The sequence below is a fragment of the Lactuca serriola genome, chromosome 8 (assembly GCF_051521515.1).
Source record: "Lactuca serriola cultivar US96UC23 chromosome 8, Lser_US96UC23_V15, whole genome shotgun sequence".
NCBI lineage: Eukaryota > Viridiplantae > Streptophyta > Magnoliopsida > Asterales > Asteraceae > Lactuca > Lactuca serriola.
This window is the reverse complement of record NC_136415.1, coordinates 241,557,451-241,577,104: the sequence shown is the minus strand read 5'-3', so window position 1 is coordinate 241,577,104 and position 19,654 is coordinate 241,557,451. Positions and strand designations below refer to the sequence as shown.

General features: G+C 33.2%; 1 protein-coding gene and 1 pseudogene across 1 annotated transcript; one reads left to right on the top strand and one right to left on the bottom strand.

The window, feature by feature from the left end:
• The first annotated feature begins 195 nt into the window (after positions 1-195).
• Positions 196-4,369, top strand: LOC145070261 (uncharacterized; annotated as a pseudogene).
• Positions 4,370-14,232: 9,863 nt separating this feature from the next.
• On the bottom strand, positions 14,233-14,859 carry LOC145067968 (uncharacterized). The gene has a single exon (XM_079014983.1). It carries the CDS (start codon positions 14,857-14,859, stop codon positions 14,233-14,235), a length of 627 nt encoding a protein of 208 aa, XP_078871109.1.
• Positions 14,860-19,654: the final 4,795 nt, after the last annotated feature.

Sequence of the window (19,654 nt, the reverse complement as noted above, 5' to 3'; positions counted from 1 at the left end):
TTTTTTTAGTACACTCAAATTTTATGCAACTTCATTCTTTGATATTGATAATGATGAAGGATTTTATACAGAGTTTATTTTCATTTACAAGACAATGGTTTAAGAGATATTGGCAGACAAGTATTTTCATAAACAACTTTTTGAAAATTAATCAACAGAATTAAACTTTATTTATTCAAATTTAAAAATATTTTTGATTTTAACTTCAAAATATTTTTATAATACAAAATAGTTTGGAAAACATTTTGATTTTTAACTCCCTAGTCTTCCATGGCTATAAGCTGCTCTTCATCTCTAGTTGTATAAATGAACTAGTTGCCTCCCGGTAACAGCCCATCACTGCATCATAACAGCCAACCTTTCCACTTCAACTTCTTCCAAATCAAACTGAGTTAGTGTTGATAATGAGGAATCCAAGGGGTTTGGGGCTGTTTCTTATTTTCATAAGTATTTTTTTGTTTGCAACCACATATACCTGTTTGGGTGTTGGAAATGTCACTGTCATGTGCTCTCAGAAAGAGAGACTTGCTCTTCTCAAGTTCAAAGGGAGCGTGAAAGATGCTTCTGGAATGTTGTCATCATGGGTTGGCGATGACTGTTGCAGGTGGGAAGGAATCCAGTGTGACAGTCTCACTGGAACTGTTGAAAGCCTTCAACTCGGAGGAGATCACTACTGGGGTGGTGCAGGCTATTTGGTTTGTAACGAGGTGAACTCTTCTCTTTTAGAGTTGAGGCATCTCAAATACTTGGACTTGAGTGGTAATAGTTTTCATGGAAATCGGATCCCTGAGTTCATTGGATCCTTCAAACAGCTGAGCTACCTTGATCTTTCTGGCTCTAATCTTAGTTTGTCATTTAACTTTGTCAACTTGATAAACATGATCCCTTCTTTATCAGAGCTGCATTTGTCGAGTTGTGGGCTTGATAAGACTTTTCTGTCTTCCCCTCATCTTAATATCAGTAAGCTTTCTAACATCCGACACCTGGATCTAAGCTCAAATTCAATTGAAGGCATAATTCCATCTTTTTTCACAAACCTGAGTTCCCTAAAAGTCCTTTACCTTTCAGAAAACAAGCTGAGTTCATCGGTTCCTACTATGTCTAACCTTTTAGAGCTTGATCTTTCTAATAACGAGTTTAAGCAGATTGAGCATCTTGGAATCTGGAGACACTGTCACTTGAAACACTTGAGTGCTTTAAGAAATCCTCTTGGTATAGAAATGATTGACTCACTGCAAAACGTTTCGGAATGCTCCCGATATGCTTTGGAGTCATTGGATTTAAGTCCCTGTTTGAATGGTATGATTCCAGAGCCACTTGGAAGACTAACCAATTTAAGATTCTTATATCTATCTCACAGCAGATTGACAGGTCCAATCCCCGAATCTCTAGGAAGACTAAGATATTTAGAAATGTTAGATCTATCTAATAACCAGTTAACCGGTCCCATTCCTATATTCCTAGGGAATCTTTCTAAACTTGACCTTTCTTCCAACCAATTGAATGGTTCAATTCCGGAGTCCTTTGGAAATCCAGCAGCTTTAGAATCTTTGTATCTACAATCCAATCACTTAATGGGCCCCATCCCAGCATCTCTAGGAAGACTTGTTTCATTACAAGAATGTTGGCTTTCTTCAAATTTGTTAAATGGGACTATTCCGGTCTCAATTGGGCAACTTGCCAAACTCAAATATCTTGATATCTCAGACAATTCCTTAGAAGGAGTAGTTTCTGAAGCCCATTTTGCTAACCTTTCGATGTTGGAACACTTGGATGCTTCTTCTAACACCAAGTTGACATTCAATGTCTCACGTGAGTGGATTCCTCCATTCCAATTGTCACATCTTGATCTCAGTTCTTGTGATCTCGCAAATGGATTTCCGCAATGGCTTCATAATCAAAGGGCGCTCTCTACATTAGTGTTGTCGAATGCTTCAATTTCAGGACATCTGCCCACATGGTTGCAGAAGATGCCTGTCATTTATTTCTTAGATCTCTCTCACAACAAACTCACTGGATCTTTAGAAAACCTTCCTAATGGGGGAACTATTGATGTTTATGTCAGTGGAGCAGCACTATTACTGGTAAATAACATTTTCAATGAGTCGATTCCAAAGTCCTTGTGCAGAAGGACAGATTTAGATTTACTTGATCTTTCCAGAAATAGGTTAACAGGGAAAATTCCCAAGTGTCTCCAGAATCTACAAAGGTTGAGTATCATGATATTTAGCTCAAATTTGCTTTCAGGTGTCATTCCAAGCTATATAGGTATTAATCATTCATCATTGCATTGGTTAAAACTGAATGACAACAACTTTACTGGTGAACTTCCTCGAGAGTTGGGGAATTTAAGAGATTTAAAAGTCCTAGATGTGGGTGATAATCAATTGTTTGGAAATATACCCCACTGGATTGGAGAAAAACTAGCAAATTTGATTGTTTTAAGGTTACACAGGAATAACTTTACTGGGAAAATTCCTGAATCTTTATGCAAAATGTCAAATCTTCAAATTTTGGATGTTGCATACAACAATTTAACAGGTATCATCCCTCATTGCCTAGGAAAGTTGAATGCGATGGTTAAGGGTGCAGAAAGGTGGTATAATGGCAGTGGTGATTCTAATGAGAATGTGTTCATGAAAGGTGCTGATCTTGTATATACAAGAATTTTGGATATAGTTTATAACATGGACCTTTCAAGCAATAAACTTGTTGGAGAAATACCTTTTGAGTTAACTGCACTTTCTATGTTGCTGGGTCTCAATTTGTCAAATAATCATCTCAGTGGGATTATTCCAGAAAACATTGGAAACATGACATCATTATTTTCTCTCGATCTATCTGGAAACAAGTTAATGGGGATGATCCCTTCAAGCATGGCTGATTTGAAGTTTTTGAGCCATTTGAATTTGTCCCACAACAACTTGTCAGGACGAATTCCAACAGGCCATCAGTTGCAGACACTTATTGATGATCCATCAATATATTCTGGGAACAAAGATCTTTGTGGACCTCCATTGCCAGACAATTGCTCAAATCATCAAGACCCAACAACATCAGCTCCCAAGAAGAAACATAAATCAGCTGATGGGTCGGCTAAGTATGGTGGTTTTACCTGGACATCATGAGTGGGTTTGCAACAGGGTTTTGGGGTGTAATTGGAGTTCTGTTGTTGAAGAAGCAGTGGAGATGGAGGCTTTTCATGTTTGTTGAGAAAATCATGGACAAGATATATGTCGTAGTTATGGTAAGAGTTGCCAAGATGAAAAGAGGAAGCGAAGCCACATAGATCCGATGGAATGCAAGTAGTTTGCGAATAGATGTTTATCAATGAATATTTGGATCTATGTTTGTAATGTGGATGTTTATTGGGATCAGTTTTGAAATGTTTGTTGTATTTGGTATTTATATAATATCAAGTTTTTATAGTAGACTATTTTGTATGACATTTGTAATAAGCTATTGTGCTCTTGATCTGCTACTTCTCTCGCACTGACCTGTTGGCAGCATCCATCACTTTTCATCTTCATGGCTCCAACTATGAATCACGTAATCGTCTCATTATCTATTTCTTCTTTTGTAGATCTTCTTGCTTTTCATGCTAAGGAAGAAGTTGATTGGTAGGTTACATCTTGATTGCTGTTTTGGCCCTGCTCTTGTGAACACAAAATAATAGCATACATGGTTTCTGTGGTGTTTAATTTCTTGCACATCATCTTTTAGTGGTTTCTGTAATGATTTAGGGATTTCTCAAGATTTATTGGGACAGGAGGGTGTTTGCGAGTGAACCATTGAAAGTGGAAGTCTAATCAGTCTCAGGGGGTAACAAACAACTGAACAACAATTCAAATGGAGGCAGAGATAGAAATGATTACACAAAGAGAATGCAGAAATGATGAAGAAAGAGATCAACTTACAACATGAACATAGTAAGACACATCATGATCATATGGAATCAATAAAGAAAAAACTCAAAGAAAGCGAGCATGGACAGAGTCAAATGGTTTTATTGTGCTATTACCTTTTTCTTGTGTGTTTAAGCCCTTAATGTGTCTTTGAGCATTGTGATGCTGCCAGAATTTCCATGGGTTTGACAGTTCCTGGGTTAAACATCTTGATGCTCTCTTTTGTTTCTTTTCTGGTATGAGTTGATTGAATAAATTTCTTTCTTCTTGTATTTGCTTTTTCTACTTTTCGGCTTGTCTTAGCATTAACAGCAATAGTTAATCGCAAATTTAAGGACTCATCTTCGTTACATACCCTGGTCTATTTTTCTATTAGTTGAGTATATGTTTCCTATAATTCTTCCATAGCTAGTTACTCATCTGCATCTTGTTCTTTTGTCTTTGCAAAAGACTTGAATGTCCTTCTCAACCTCATCATTGAAGATAGTCTTAGAAATTTTTTCCTGTCCGATAGTACTTTCATGTTTATATACATTATATGGAAATTGTGTCTTCCAAAAGTGACAAGTGGTAAATTGTTGAAGGAACATATGTGTAATGTTGGAGTTGATGGCACCATTTAATTCATGAACGGCAATTGGAACCAATTTGACATTGAAGGCAAAACATGCAATAAATGGTGGGCATTAAATATTCAACGTCATATTCTCTTTTGTTTTTCACGGGTTTGGTGCGGCTCCTTTATGCATACAATAAATATGCATGTGGTGTTTTCTACCTAACACTACGACGAGTTATATATATATATATATATATATATATATATATATATATATATATATATATATATATATATATATATATATATATATATATATATATATATATATATATATATAGGGAAAAGTGAATATACCCTTAAGGGTATATAAGCTTAGGTACCCAAACTCACTATATTACGTCATTTTGTATCATATATATACATTGTAATTGTTCAATGTTCTTATAATTCAACTTCTAACTTGATTTACTTCGAAGATATTTATAAATTTCACATTTATTGTCCTCTTACATAATTTTCATTTTTAACTATAATATATATAGCCTAGTAATGTTCGACAAAAAGATGTAATGTAAGAGGAAGATAATGGAGAAATATTGGAAATGTTGAACGTAAATCAAGTTAGGGGTTGAAGTTTAAGAACATTATAATGAATATATGAAACAAAACATTGTATTATGGTGGGTTTGGGTACCTAAGCTTATATACCCTTAAGGGTATATTCACTTTTCCCATATATATATATATATATATATATATATATATATATATATATATATATATATATATATATATATATATATATATATATATATATATATATATAGGTTCAGGTTCATTCGAGACCATTCTAATTTTGTGAGACCGTAAGACCAAATCTAAAAATAATTTTAAAATGCAAAATAAATGGAAAAATCCAAAAATTCTTTTTTTAAATATTATTTTCGGAACTTGAATTAACTAAAAAAAATATAAAAATAAATAAAAAAAATTCCGTTTTTTTTTGAAAAATATGTGAAATATTCTAAATAGAATATTACACTGACATATTCTAAAAAATAATTTTAAAATGCAAAATAAATGGAAAAATCTAAAAATTCTTTTTTTAAATATTATTTTCGGAACTTGAATTAACTAAAAAAAATAAAAAAAAATTCTATTTTTTTTGAAAAATACGTGAAATATTCTAAATAGAATATTACATTGTACATATTCTAAAAATAATTTTAAAATGCAAAAGAAATGGAAAAATCAAAAAATTCTTTTTTTAAATATTATTTTCGGAACATGAATTAACTAAAAAAAATAAAAATAAAAAATAAAAAAATGCGTCTCACGGTCTCACAAAATATAGGTGGTCTCAAATGAACCTAACTCCATATATATATATATATATATATATATATATATATATATATATATATATATATATATATATATATATATATATATATATATATATATATATATATATATATATATATATATATATATATATATATATATATAGGGAGTGGCTCAAATGAGAATCAGAAAAGATTAACAACCCTAAGAACCTTCATTTCACAAGTAAATATGTATTGTGAATATTACTAAATATGTTAAAATCCATTTTTTTTTTTTTTTTTTTTTTGTAAAAAAAGGGTAAAATCGTAATTTTTTTTAGTCTAATATTTCCGTTCATGCATTTATTCATATTTAACACAAAATTTATATAAAATACAAATTTATATAGTCCATTTATAGTTTAATACACAAAACTCACAACTTAATACAATCAACTTTACACTGATTCACAAATTCATAGAATTGTCAAACTCAAACTCTACCACCACACACCGCCAGGAACCACCTGTGCCAGCATCACAACCATTCTTCCTTACAAATCAGATCTGCATATAAAGGTAATACAATAACAAGTTAAATACTACAATCATAGTTTAATAAACCTATTAATTTACTCGTTTTTAATTTAATACAAAACAATTATAAAAACTAATGCGTTCTTACATAATTATACAACACAAAAAAATATATATATTCACAAGAATATTTATAACAAAAAATTAACACAAAATTTATAGAAAAATTCACAGCAAAATGCAGTCAATTCACAACTTAATATTATGTATAATGCTTCATTCATCACATATTTTAGAAGCAAACACAAAATTCATAAAAAAATCACAACTTATAGTCAATTAGTTTAATACACAAAATTCACAATTTAATACAATAAATTCATAATTTAATATAATAAATTCAGAGATTAATACACAAAAATTATATATTCAAAGCCATTTTCTAAAACTTAAAACTCACATCTATACGTTCATATTTGGAGGAATTTTTATGTATTAAATTGTAAACTTATTATATTAATATGTGAATAAAATTTACAATTTAATACACAAAATTCATAGTTTAATACAATACATTCACAAATTATTGACAAGTATAATCTCATATTTTAGTGTATAAATAGCTCATTCACAGTTTAATACATATATAAATTATTGCATATTTCAGAGGAAAACATAAAAAAAAAACATATGCATGAATCATAAAAGTGGATAACTTATCTGAAATCAGTGAAAAAGATGAAGATGAGTGAGAAGTAGAACATATCGTTACTCTACCACCACAATTAGCCTCAACACCGCAAACTATCATACGCTGCATCAACCATCTTGACTACCAACCATCTGTGCCAACTCCACCAACATCATTCCGTCAAAAAAACCAGATTTGGATAAAATTCTTTTTTCAAATTTACAATTTAATTCATCATTTCAGAAATTAATTTACAACTCAATTTAATATTTCAACGTTTAATTTACACGATAGTCACGGTTTAAATTTTACATATTTTATTCAAAATTAGAGAAAATCATATATGTGTATAAAGTTTCTTTTATCTCATATTAAGTTCATAAAGAATCACAGCTTAATACAATTAATTTATAGCTTAATACAATCAAATAACAGCTTAATACAGTCAATTCACATTTTAATACAGTCAATTTACATTTTAATACATCAAATTTATAACTTAATATAATAAATGTATAGTTTAATATACAAAATTCACAACTTAATACCATTAATTAGTAGCTTAATACAACCAATTCAAAACATAACATAATAAAATACATAATACACTAATTCTCATATTTAAAGAAATCAAACTTAAACTCTCTCATCACCACCACGACTAACTATATACATCACTAACAACCACCGTTGACACCGCCACAATCATCATTACTTCCAAATCAAATATGTATATGAAATCATGTTTAAAATATTCACAATTTAATTTATACATACTTTATTCAAAACTTGATAAAATCATATATGTATATATTGCTTCTTTCATCATTTCAAAAGCAAAGAAAAAATTTATATAAAAAAACCACATCTTAATATCAGTCTATTCACATCTTAATACAACCAATTCACAATTTATTATACAACATTCACAGCTTAATATAGTCAATTCATAATTTTAACAGAAAATTTATAGCTTAATACGATCAATTCACAGCTTAAAGCACAAAAATTCACAACTTAATACAATAAATTCACAGTTTAATACACAAAAAGTATGCATTCATAACTATATTATTAACTTAAAACTTTCAATACGATCAATTCATAAATTAATACAAAAAATCCACAACTTAATAAAATAGATTCAGAATTTAATAGAATAAATTCAAATTTTAATATAGTCAATTTACAGTTTCAATAAGTATGCATTCACCAAAGGGCTTCTAGCCCAACGGTATCAGGTGGTGCTCTCCTTCATTGAGGTCGAGGGTTCAAGTTCCGTGGTGGACATAGGTGAAATTAGGTGTTAGTTTAGGTTAGGAGTAGATTAAAAATATTTGTATTTGCCGGTTCAAAAAAAAGTATGCATTCATAACTATATTATTAACTTAAAACTTTTAATACGGTCAATTCATAATTTAATACACAAAACCCACAACTTAATAAAATAGATTCACAGTTTAATAGAATAAATTCAAAGCTTAATATAGTTAATTCAAAGTTTAAACAAAAAATTTGTAGCTTATTATAGTCGATTCCTAGTTCAAACAGTAAATTCACATCTTAATGTAGTTAGTTCACAGGTTAAAACACAACTATTCATTTTAAATGTAATATTTGCATAAATAAACAATTAGCGAAACATTAAAACATCACAATTCACAGTTTAAAATACCAAAATTCACATTATTTTAAGATAACACTAACATAATAACACACATTCTAAATTCGAGTCACAACATAACAATTAAAAGTAAACTACGAGCAACAATTATATGCAAATAAAAAAATAAACTTGGATTCACAACTGAATAGTAGTTAAAACTAATACTGACAAAAATAAACAACAAATGACATATTAAATATTAAATTCACACTTTAACAAAAGAAAAAAATGATCAAAACAAAAGGTTTTTTTGTTGTTCGTCACATAAAACAAAAGGTTTATAATATAATAAAATGATATATTCTTAAAATAATAAAAAAAACAAAACATTTATAATTAATAGTTCAAAATTTTTAAATTTGAAATTGCAAAATTCTTAAAAGAAACAAATGAATAATAACACTTATATAAAGCTAAAAGTAAAAATAAACAAAAGTAAAAGTAAGTATGCATATCACTAGGACCTAGTGCATTATAATAAAAAGCAAAGAAAACGTGTACCGGTGCATTTTAATATTGAGTTGACAGAAAGTGAAAAAATGGCAGGAGATTACCTTCTTTCTCTTTGTAGTACAAGCATTGTTAATTTGTTTTCTTAGTAATAAATGCATCTGTAAACTTGCCTCCTCATACAACACATAATATTTGAAGGTGCTTCTTCTCCGGCGACCGAAAAGTGGCGGCCGACCAGAAAACCGAGAGCGAAGACTGCTCCAGTAGCAAGACGATGACAGGTTTATTGGTGTTTTTTTTTTCTTTTTACAGTTCTTATTAGTGTAGCAGCATGGGTGGTGGACGAAGACAAACAAGCTAGCCGGAGGTGTTTAGAGACAAAACATATTTGGAAGGAGGCAATCGTGGAGGACCTTAGCTGCTCGCGAAAGCTCCTAGATCTGGCATCTTCGTTCGTCGGAACTCACAGATCTGTCATCGCCGCTCACTGCTGCTCGTTAGTGCTGTGGAGTTGCGGTCGTCAACGATTTACCGACATAAATCACGTATCTCGAGGTGTAGGAGGATGAGTGTAGTGGTGATTTTGAAACAGAGATTTGTGAATCACAAATCTAGATGTCGACAAAGGTTCTGATTTGGATTCCGACGAGGCAGTGGTGAGACGGAGATCGGCGGCAAGAGGCTGTTGATGGTAGAAGGAAGGTGGTAAGGTAGAGGTTGATGTTTTTGTAAACAATGAGTGATTGAATTTGATCTAGATCTAGTTTGTTTTAGTTTGTTTCTAAAATTTGATTATTTATTTTCTTTTTGAAATGAGAATATTTGATTTTTTTTTGTCAAAGTAGGATAAAATTTATTGTTATTTACATTGATGCTATTTTTTTAACAATTGATTAACGAAAATGCATTTTTTGAATATTTATAAGTGTATATTAGAAAAAATGATAAATATAGTTACTTATAAGCTTAACAAAGTGGTTCTTACGGTTCCTAATCTTTTTTGGTTCTCATTTGAACTTTTATATATATATATATATATATATATATATATATATATGTTATAAATTTGATGTAATTAAAACAAGATTAGTAAAACTAAACTAAGAACCTTTAAGAAAGAAGAAAGAAGAAAGGAAGGAGAGAATTTGATAACTTATATAAAGTATTCAAATTGGTGTATCTTTTACATATGTGATAGTGCTATTTATACTAGTTAATCACTAGATATAATTAATGAGTTCTTACACATATTTGACATATTTATCCTAAGAGTTGAAAATAACTCTTACACATTTGACATTAGGAAATGTTATCATTCAATTATTTACAACACTCCCCCTTGGATGACATCATTTCAAATTAGAGTTCAACCTTGAAGTACTGCCTCATTAAAAACCTTGCTAAAGAAAACCCAATGGGAAAAAACTTTAGCGAAGGGAAAAAGAGTGCAGTGTATAGTTTACTCCCCCTTATTTAGACATCTGTCACATTATATTCTATGCACATGTCGCATTCCGATGCCATGGACATGTTTCCTGAATATTGCAGTAGGAAGTGCCTTCGTAAAAAGGTCTGCTGCATTGTTACTGGATTGAACATATTTGATTTCAACTTGATGGTTCTTTATAAGCTCTTGAGTGTACTCAAAAAACTTTGGAGGTATATGTTTTGTCCTGTCACTCTTGATATATCCTTCTTTCATTTGAGCGACACATGCTGAGTTATCTTCATATATTAAAGTTGGACATATATCCTTTTCAAGTCCACATGAAGTTAAAACTAGTTGTGTCATTGATCTTAACCATGTACATTCTCTACTAACTTCATTTAGTGCAATTACTTCAGCATGATTTGAGGATGTGGCAACAAGTGTTTGCTTTTGAGAACGCCAGGAAATTGCAGTACCTCCATTCATGAATACGTATCCAGTTTGAGATCTAGCTTTATGAGGATCAGACAAATAACCTGCATCTGCATAACCAATCAAACCTTGTTTTGAATCGTTAGGGTAAAATAACCCTAAATCACTAGTTCCTCAAAGGTATCGAAAAATATGTTTGATTCCATTCCAATGTCTTTTTGTTGGGGCTGAACTAAATCTTGCTAGCAAGTTTACTGCAAAAGAAATGTCAGGTCTAGTACAATTGGTAAGATACATAAGAGCTCCAATTGCATTTAGATATGGCACTTCTGAACTAAGGACTTCTTCATTTTCTTCGCATGGACGAAATGGATCCTTGTCAATATTTAATGATCTAACAACCATTGGAGTGCTTAAAGGATTTGCATTGTCCATATTGAAACGTTTCATGACTCTTTCTGTGTAATTTGATTGATGCACAAGTATTCCGTTAGGCATATGTTCAATCTGTAAACCAAGACAATATTTGGTTTTTCCAAGATCTTTCATTTCAAATTCTTTCTTTAAAAGTTCAATCACTTCAAGGATTTCTTTATTCGTTCCAATGATGTTCAGATCATCAACATAGACTGCTATGATCACATATCCAGATGTTGTTTTCTTAATAAATACACATGGACAAATAGTGTTATTTTTATAACCTTTACTTGTCAAATAATCGCTTAAACGATTGTACCACATGCGCCCAAATTGCTTTAAACCATACAAAGATCTTTGTAATTTTATGGAATACATTTCTTTGGGTTTTGTACTTAACGCTTCAGGCATTTTAAATCCTTCAGGGATTTTCATATAGATATCACTATCAAGTGATCCATACAGGTAAGCTGTAACAACATCCGACGCATCTCTAAATTTTTAGATACTGCCAAGCTGATTAAATATCGGAAAGTGGTTGCATCCATTAATGGTGAATAAGTTTCTTCATAATCGATTCCAGGTCTTTGAGAGAAACCTTGAGCAACAAGCCTGGCCTTGTATCTTACAATTTCGTCTTTCTCATTTCTTTTTCGTACGAAGATCCATCTATATCCTAATGGTTTCACAACTTCAGGTGTGAGGATAATGTTCCCAAAAACCTTTCTCTTGTTAAGAGAATTTAATTCAACTTGCATAGCTTCCTTCCATTTAGCCCAATCATTTCTTCTTTGACATTCAATGACAGATTGTGGTTCAGGATCATCATTCATAATATCACATGCAGCTGAATAAGAAAATATTGCATTTATACTGTCAGTTTCATTTTGGTCACATATTCTATTTGGCTGACCATAATTTTGTGCATCATCCTCTTTTCCTGGGGGAATTTGAATAATTCGTGTTTCTCCAGGAACACTTTCCTCATGATCTAGTGCATTTTCTGCTCCTCTTCTTTTTCGTGGGTTCTTATCCTTAGAACCAAATGGCCTTCCACGCTTCAGGCGTGTTTTAGACTCTTGAGTGACTTTATCATCAGATTGTCCATGTGGAATGTCAATTCGAGCTGGAACATTGACAGCGGGTATATATGATTTAGTCACCCTTTTTGTGTCAGTAAATGCATCAGGTAATTGATTTGCCATTTCTTGGAAATGCATTATCTTTTGAACTTCTATATCACATTGCCTTGTGCGAGGGTCAAGATATGATAAAGAAGGCTCATGCCATGACACATCCTTTTCCATGATCTTCTTTTCTCCACCTAATGATGGGAAATTTGCCTCATCAAATTGACAATCTGCTAGGCGTGCTGTGAAAACATCACCTGTTAATGGTTCAAGATATCTTATAATAGAGACTGACTCATAACCAACATATATTCCCAACCTTCTTTGAGAACCCATTTTTGTTCGTTGAGGTGGTGCAATAGGGACATATACTGCACACCCAAAAATTCTCAAATGGGATATATTTGGTTCTTGACCGAAAGCAAGTTGTAGTGGAGAATATACATGATATGAACTTGGTCTTATGCGTATCAATGATCCAGCATGTAAGATTGCATGGCCCCAAACAGACACAGGAAGTTTGGTTCTCATTATCAATGGTCTAGCTATTAGCTGGAGACGTTTAATCAGTGATTCAGCTAAACCATTTTGTGTGTGTACATGAGCAACTGGATGCTCAACAATAATTCCAACAGACATACAATAGTCATTAAATGCTTGTGAAGTAAATTCACCAGCATTATCCAGTCTCACTCTTTTGATAGTATAATCAGGGAAATGTGCCCTTAATTTAATAATTTGGGCAAGAAGCTTTGCAAATGCCATATTACGAGTTGATAATAGGCAAACATGAGACCATTTACTGGATGCATCTATTAAGACCATAAAGTATCTAAATGGTCCAGATGGAGGGTGAATCGGTCCACATATATCACCTTGAATTCTTTCTAGAAATCTAGGTGATTCCCTTTCAACTTTCATTGGAGAGTGTTTTATAATTAACTTTCCAAGGGAACAAGATATACATGGTTTTATGCTATTGGACTGAGGGAACTTTTGGTCCTTCAACGGATGCCCATGTGTATTCTCAATTATCCTTCGCATCATTGTTAATCCTGGGTGGCCCAACCTATCATGCCATAAACTAAATGTCCCAGGATCACAATGTTTTCCTTCGATTACCATATTTGATTCAATCATATGTATATATGTATAATGCAGACCGGAATCAAGTGTTGGTAGTTTTTCAAGCACATGACTTTTATCTATAATATACATATATTTCTTATTTTCAATGGTCACAGTCTTTGTGTCATATCCTTTGAAATATATGTCATTGAAACTTAATAAGTTTCTATTAGACTTTGGAGAAAATAAGGCATTTTCTATACAAAAGTTTGTACCATTTGGTAATATAAAATGGGCTTTCCCGGTTCCCTCTATCAAGTCTGCAGGACCTGATATTGTATGTATAATTGTTTTTGTTGGTACTAATTTTGAAAAATATTTCTTTGATTTCAGAATAGTATGTGTACTACCACTATCTGCTATACAAAGATCTCCAATATTTTCTTGGTGTTGTGCTCCAGTTGGACTCATATTAAACTTCACATATGAAAGGAATAATAAGTAAATAAACATAATCATAATTATTATTAAAAGAAAGTTCATTTATTGAAGGAAAGGCATTACATGCAAATAAACGAAGGAAAAACAGTTTTACTAGCACAATAATAGATTTTTTTTTAGTTAATGTCTTCCATGTCATTGCAGAAATCGGCAACATTTAGCGGAGTGAATTCAACATTATCAATGAGGTTTGCTTCTTTTCCTTTTCCTTTAATGGACTCTTGATAAAGTTGACAAAGATGTGCAGGTGTGCGACAGGTCCTTGACCAATGGCCTGTGCTACCACATCTATAACATGAACCATCAGATTTTTGTGATGTCCCAGTGTCATGCCTTGCCACTTTGGCCTTATCTTGTGTGTGGACATTGTTTCTTTGTGAATGTTGGTAATTATTCATTTTCTGGCCACAACCACGATTATTACCTTGTCCACGACCAGAATTATGGTTCTGATTATGGCTTTGGTTTCGATTAAAGTAGCCACGGCCTCGTCCTCGACCACGACCACGCCCTCGTCCACGTGTATTGTTTCGATGACTATCAATATTTGTAGCATTTGCTTCAGGAAGTGCTACTGATCCTGTTGGACGAGATTCATGGTTTTTCATCAAGAGTTCATTGTTTTGCTCTGCAACGAGCAGACATGCATTCAGTTCAGAATATCTTGTGAACTTTTGCATCCGATATTGTTGCATCAAGGTAATGTTTGTTGCATGAAATGTGGAGTAAGTTTTCTCCAACATATCTTCATCAGTAACTTCTTATCCACAATATTTGAGTTGTGAACATATTCTGAACAAAGCTGAGTTGTATTCATTTACTTTCTTGAAGTCTTGAAACCTCAGTGTTCTCCATTCATCTCTAGCATTTGGAAGTATAACTTCCTTTTGATGATCAAATCTTTCTTTCAAAAGATTCCAGAGAATACTTGGATCAGTAACATCAAGATATTCAAATCTTAACATTTCATCAATATGCTTACGAAGAAAAACTTGTGCTTTTGCTTTGTCTTGTGCCAAGCACTTATTAAATTCATTTATAGCATTTGAGATTCCCAGGGACTCAAGATGCATTTTTACATCTATCATCCATGGCACATAGTTTTTCCCGCTAACTTCAAGTGCTGCAAACTCGAGCTTTGCAATGTTGGACATAATGTAACTATAAATTTTAAACAAAATTAAAATTAAAATCCATTTATTTCAATAAATATTACACAAAAAAGAAGCGGTAAAGCTAACATTGCATACAAGCCTAAAAGTAGATGAAATTCCATATTATCTTCGATGTTAAAGATTGGGATAAAAAGTAATATGACTATTATAGTTATGATTATCACAAACGGGTGAATCATCATGAAGCTTGATCTCTTGAAATTGATTTGTTTGATAGAAGAGAGAAATATTTATTGTGGGTAAAATAAGCAGGGTAAATATGTTTATTTATAGTAAAAAAATATAGCCGTTGTTTTTACTGTTTATAACCGTTGCATATATATATATATATATATATATATATATATATATATATATATATATATATATATATATCCGTTTTGTATATTTATAAATCATTTAATAAGATTTATAATTAATACATAACTTTACTTTGTATAATTTGACTAATTAGATACATTAATAAATATTAGTAAATGTTAAAATAAAATTATGAAGAGTAAAAAATAAACATTGACATGTATAAATAAATATAATTTAGATGTTAGTATGCATAAAGAAAAGTCAGTTGCATAATATAAATGTTAGTATGCATAATTAAAAGTTAGTTGTATAATGTAAATGTTAGTATGCATAAATAAAAGTTAGTTGCATAATGTAAATGTTAGTATGCATAAAAAAAATTAGAATACATAAAGAAATGTTAGTATAAGAAATAAAAATCGTTAGTAGTCCATAATGTATAAGTTTTATTAATTCATTAGTATTATTATTATTTTAATATGATGAGGGTTTTTATAATTAATAATGTTTTTACTAAGTAATACATACCTTGATTAAGATAGATGTGATTTCCACTTCTAAATAACCTTTGTTTGAGCTTTCGTGCTGATAACGTGTTATAAATTTGATGTAATTAAAACAAGATTAGTAAAACTAAACTAAGAACCTTTAAGAAAGAAGAAAGAAGAAAGGAAGGAGAGAATTTGATAACTTATATAAAGTATTCAAATTGGTGTATCTTTTACATATGTGATAGTGCTATTTATACTAGTTAATCACTAGACATAATTAATGAGTTCTTACACATATTTGACATATTTATCCTAAGAGTTGAAAATAACTCTTACACATTTGACATTAGGAAATGTTGTCATTCAATTATTTACAACAATATATATATATATATATATATATATATATATATATATATATATATTGTAACATCCCAAAAACACAGTCTGAAAATTTCGTTTAATTTAATGATAAAACCATAGTCAATAAACCTCATATAGAAATCATAAGCAATGTATCTCAGAATATTATAACAACTGTCAAATATATCAGAGTAAAAACATCCCAGGCTGAACAAATGGTGTGTGCACTGCAATCTTCCCGAGCTCCTCTTTTGAAAACTGAGTACCTGAAACCAAAACTGAAACTGTAAGCACGAAGCTTAGTGAGCTCCCCCAAACTACCACATACCATACAATAACATATAAACACATATTGGGCCTTGCCCACTGCATCGAGACCAAGCCCGGAAACTGCATCGGACCGAAGTCCGGAACTGACTGGGACCTTGTCCCCTGCATCGGACCAAAGTCCGGAACTAACTGCATCGGACCGAAGTCCGGAACTGACTGGGACCTTGTCCCCTACATCGGACCGAAGTCCGGGACTAACTGCATCAGACCGAAGTCCGGAACTAACTGCATCGGACCGAAGTCCGGAACTGACTGGGCATAGCATAGCATAGCAAAAACACATATCAAATAGCATAACACACATGATCATAAACTCATATACTGCATACTACATCAGGTCGTAGCCCATAACACTTAACACATAAATCCTGTCTGAGCCACGAAGGCATCAAACAAACTAACAACTGCATCGGACCAAAGTCCGGAAACTACTGCTACTAAACGGGCCGACATTGTGGCCTTAGACCCGTTCCTACTGGAAGGAAACTCACCTCATACTGATGAAGTCCCGTAGACACAACCCCACACTGCTGAAGTCCCGCAGACTCAACCCCAGCTGCTGAAGGACAGATTCCCGAACTGTCAACACCAAAATAACACCCAATTAATAATTGGGTTCTAACACATAACTAAAAATACATGCTTTGGATAATTACTACATTACCCCTAGCTTGGCTTACCCAATCCCATGGCCCAATCCATAGGCCCAAAGCGAACTAGGAATCAAAGCCCAACATATGGCCCAATTTTCCAAATTGGGCCCAGGCCTATACATGGTCTTATTCTAAGGCCCAACATCATACAATCATTAAGGCCCAACTATGGTCCATCTATGGCCCAATTTTCCAAATTGGGCCCAACCCCTTACGTGGGACTTACCCTAGGCCCATTAAATTATTTTAGCCCATATAATTATTCTTGGATGGCCCATTAATAATCCAATCATTAAGGCCCAATAGAAAGGCCCAACAATAACCCCAAGTGAAGTTAGGGTTTCACATAAAATGCCGATTAGGGTTAAGTTTCCTACTTAACCCATTAAGGAATTATTCCTCTAAGGACTTAATCCATTACGTCCATCATTCTTTTAAATAAGTCATATGATGTGATTGGGCTTAATCACACAATTCCATTCCAATGGCCCAAAAGTGGGTCTCGATAAGTCCAAGCGCATAATCCCAAATTAGAGTTTTCACATGAAATGATGATTAAGGTTCGGTGTTTCTTTCTTAACCAATTAAGGACTTAATCCATTAAGTCCATTATGCCTTACGCTAGTTTGCCAATGATTATTAATTATTATTTTAGATTTAATAATTAATTCTCGTGTGTGTCCCAAGCAATTTCCACAAATTAGGGTTTTATTGGCATTATGGCTTTTCCAACCCACATATTAGTCCATTTATTAATTTGTTGGGCTTTTAGGTCCATTAAGGCTTTATTGGGCCTATCAAGCCCACTAGAATGTCATCAAGCCCATTTTGGTTTTATTGGGCCCATTAGGCTGACAAGGCCCATTAGGGTTTTAGTCCCTTTTCCAATCATCTAAACGAGTCCAAACACCATCAAAGCACACCGCCACCCGACACGGCGGCCGGTGGCGGCAGAAGGCGGCAGCCACCACCCTGAGGTGGTGGTTTTCAAGTTCTTTTATTATTCCAAGCTGTGATTTACATTTTACAATGCCAAATATTAAAATAAACACACACTAAACAATTAAACACACACACACACACAGCCACCTTGTGGTGGCCGGCGGCGGCAGATGGCGGCGGTGGTTGATCTTCGAAAATCCCGGCTAAACGACACCCAAAACCACATAACTGCAAAGCACACACACACCTACACTTTCTGTTGTAAACGAACTCAGCCACCCTAGGTGGTGCACGATGGCGGTAGCAGAAGCTTGAACATCGACAGCCACCATGATTGGCGGCCATGGTGGCTCCCTTGCTCCCCAACGAACACACGAGGACTGCTATCATACGGACGTATACACATCCTGAAACACGCACCACAAAATAAATGGGGAAGAGGAGGGAGGTCGCGAACCCATCAAGCAAATAGCAGCAGCGACAAATCGTGTTCTTCTACTTCGTCGTCGGCAGTCACTCGGGGCTTCAACATATAGGAGAACGAGAGGGAGTCGGGCGGCGGCGGCTACCTGTACACCCGACGACAGATGACGGGTAGCAGCAACATCTATCGGCGACAAAGGAGCGGCGATCGGAGAAGATATGGGAGGAAGAGAATGATGAAGGAGGGCAACGGCGTCTTTGAAGAAGGAACAACGCAACAACAGCCTCGGTACCGGCCTTCACGCCCGCAATCGGAGTCGCAAGGATCGCCGGTGGTTCACCAAGGTCTCATGGAAGCGACGATTGGGACGAGGGGTGAAAAGGTGAGGGTGGCGGCTGGAAGATGGGAGTCATAAGGGTGGTGCGGCTGATCAAATGAGGCTAGGGTTAGGGTTTCATAACCCTTATATACCGGATCTTCATACTATTTTGCCATAATGACCAAACTAGTCCCTCCAGCTCCAATTTAATTCGAAATAGATCCATATTTTACATTTCTAACCCAATCCATGGAGATCCCTTACAATTTATGTCCCATAAATTATCAAACAGCCCCTAATATCTGAAGTATTACATAATCATTCCCTCCACCTCATTTCCTTTTAAATTAAATTCAATTAATTACTACAGAGCCCCTATCTTTATAAATATTTATAAAATGAGTCCCAAACTCACGCTTTTAACCCCCGACTTCTAAAAATGATAATTAGCCCTTCGAACCATCCTTTGGTATATATATAATTATTATTTTAGGACTACTAGCCATTCATTAATTAATTTATTTATTTAATAAATAAA